A 2,998-nucleotide genomic window follows, 5' to 3' on the forward strand; every position below is an offset into this window, starting at 1 on the left:
CTCTGCCTCTGCCTCTGCCTCTGCCTCTGCCTCTGCCTCTGCCTCTGAGTGCTGGGATGAAAGGTGTACACTGCTACACCAGGCAGCCTTGACCTTTGGGTGGGTTCTCCTGGCTACCTTTGCTGGGATTATAGGCTTTGGTCATCACCATTTGTGATGGTTTGAATGAGAATGGTCCCTATTTTATGAGAATGGCTTATTTATTTGAATGCTTGGTTCCTAGTTGGTTGATCTGTTTGAAAAGGATTAGGTGTGGCCTCGTTGGAGGAGGTGTGTCACTGGGCTGGCTTTGAGGCTTCAGAAGCCCATGCCATGCTCAGTTGCTCTCACTGCCTTGTGCTTATGGATAAAGATGTGAGCTCTCAGCTACTTCTCCAGCAACGTGCCTGCCTGTCTGCTGCCACATTTTCCACCATGATGATAACAGATTCCAATCCTCTGGAACCATGAGCCCCAAATTAAATACTTTTTAATAAGCTGCCTTAGTCATGGAGTTTTATCACAGCAATAGAAAGCAACTAAAACACCATGTTAGGACTCAGCTTTACATATTACAAGTTTTTAAAGAATCCACATGTATGTATGTATGCATATGTCTATGTACTGCATACTATGTGTGCAGTACCTGCAGCAACCAGAAGAGGGTGCCAAATTCCTTAAAACTGGCGTTATGGGCAGCTAGATGTAGGTTCTAGCAACCGAACCTAGGTCTTCGGTAAGAACAAGTGATCTTAATCTTTGAGACATCTCTCCAGTACCATGTTTGCATAATGGTTTTTTTTTTTAAGCTTTTTCAAGACGGGTTTTTCTATGTAGTCCTGGCTGTCCTGGAACTCACTCTGTAGACCAGGCTGGCCTCGAACTCAGAAATCCGCCTGCCTCTGCCTCCCAAGTGCTGGGATTAAAGGCGTGCACCACCACAGCCCGGCATTTGCATAATTTTTAATGAAGTTTTTTGGGGGGTCAGAGTGTTTTTTCCCCCAAAGGCCATGTTAGGAGGAAAGTGAATGGCCTGTGTCTGTTCCTCTCCTGTGTTCTCACACCACAACCAACACGGAGGACGGATGCTGCCAGATATTCCTAGGACACCCTAGCTACCTGAAAGCAATTCTAAAGCATCAGGGAGCATCCTCTAATCCCATTCTATTTCTCTAGGGACAGCCTCTGACCGCACAGCATGACAGCTCCACGCCAGTACTGTCACCAGTTGCCAGCCTAGGGTTGTACTTCTGACCACCTAATGGGGGGGGGGGGGAGGCACCAAAAGCAGTCAGTGAGTATCAGCAGGGCTGGGGAGAACTTGGTTTCCTTGTGTTAGTGGAAATACAAAGAAGTGCAGCCATTATGAAAAACAGGACAGTCCCTCCCAAATCCGGGAAGACTTATCTGAAAAATGGGAAGCCAGACCTCAAAGAGAAATCTGCTCTCCTCTGTTTGCTGTGACACCTAACCACAGCCAAAATGTGAAACGGTGAGAGTTGAAACACATCAGAAAATGTGGTATATTCATGAAATAGAATATTACTCTGCCTTGAAGAAGAGGGAAATTCTGACATGTGCTTATGTTCGTGACAGAGTGACTGCTGCCACCCAGACTCTGATCGTCAGACTAAAGGAGGGATGAAAAGAAACTAAAAATGCAGCCACTAGCATGTGCTTTGGAAAACCATCTAGACTTCTACAACAGCTTTGGGTGGTCGGTCAGTAGCCATCTTCCTTCTCATTGGGCTTCGGACATGCCGCATTCTTTGGTTTTGTCTTACAGACTTCAAATACATATTGGGCACACAGCTCAGAGTCATCATACTTGCCTAGCTTACCTGCTTCTCTTGGGGTCCTGGAAGGGAGGCCCCCTTGGAACCCTGGGCAAACCTACCGGGCTTTCCCTGGTATCCTTCGCTGAATGAAAGCACGAAAGAGGCTCCCCACCCCCACTCCCAGGATGGCATCCTGCCCCAGGCAGTGCCATGGCTTCCAGCTGCCAGAAGAGGAGGGACAGAGAGATCGTTGTGTGGCGGGAGATGGGACCAGAGCCCTGTCTATGCCTATATTCCCACTATCTGTTGGGAATGAGGCCCTAGCTGCTTCAGCCACAGCCTGGGTCTAGGCTGGCCTCTCTCACATCCTACTTCCATGTTCTCCCCCGCTGGTTTTTCCATATATTCTGAACCCTTTCCTCTGCACTTTCTCAGACCCCAAGGCAGATGGAGGTGTGGGAGGTCTCGGGAGAAGGGAAGGGGGGAGGGGAAGGACACTCACCAACGCCGCTGGCCTCGTGCTTCGGCTTCCACGAGCTCCCTCCACAGCTGGTCCTGCTGCACACCCGGGGCTAGGGTCCCCTGGCAACCACCGGCGAGAGCCCTGCTTGCTGCAGTGCCATCCCGGGCCGGAGAAGTTGAGGCAAGCTGCCTGGTAGGGGCAAGTTTGTACCCAGCTGATCTGGTTCTTGGAAGTCCAGTGTGTTGACTGCCCATGGGGGACTAGAGAAGCAGGAGAGGGAGAGAAGAGAGAAAAGAGAAAGACTCGAGCTCAAAGAGAGTGGCTGATGGGGCAAAAAGGTCTCCAGATTGGAGCAGCATCTGCGCCCAGTTGTGTTTTGCAGTCCTGCTTGTGTTGACTGTCGCCCAGGGAACAGGAGACTCCCAAGTGCGCATAGGGCGGAAGGGGCGGATCCAATGTGTGCCCTCTGAGAACATCTGAGCCACTTGGTGGGGTGCAGATGGTAGGTTCTTTGCCCAGCTCTTCCCCTGGGCAGGAGAGGGGGACAATGTCTGCTGGGTCTCTGAAAACTGAGTGCTCCGTGCTCCGCCGATCTGGGAACTCGAGCACGATCCTGTGCTGCCCCCTAGTGGAGAATTCAGGCTCCCAGACGAAGGGACAAGAGTCCAGGGGCAGGAAGTGAAGACACCTCTTAGTTAGGGTTTCTAATTGCTGGGATGGAATATCATGACTAGAGCAAGTTGGGAAGCAAATGGCTTATTTGGCTTCACTTCCACAT

The 2,998-nt window shown here is 50.7% G+C and overlaps 1 protein-coding gene across 2 annotated transcripts in view; it reads right to left on the reverse strand.

Annotated features, from left to right (window-relative positions):
• Positions 1-2,474, reverse strand: part of CUNH2orf50 (chromosome unknown C2orf50 homolog) — a 5,782-nt gene extending 3,308 nt beyond the window's left edge. For both annotated transcript variants that reach the window (XM_028777747.1, XM_028777748.1), the window contains exon 1: positions 2,260-2,474. In XM_028777747.1, coding sequence (XP_028633580.1) covers positions 2,260-2,474 — 215 coding nt within the window. The remainder of the gene's footprint in view (positions 1-2,259) is intronic.
• Positions 2,475-2,998: the final 524 nt, after the last annotated feature.

This window comes from Grammomys surdaster, unplaced genomic scaffold, assembly GCF_004785775.1.
Source record: "Grammomys surdaster isolate TR1022 unplaced genomic scaffold, NIH_TR_1.0 314, whole genome shotgun sequence".
Lineage (NCBI taxonomy): Eukaryota > Metazoa > Chordata > Mammalia > Rodentia > Muridae > Grammomys > Grammomys surdaster.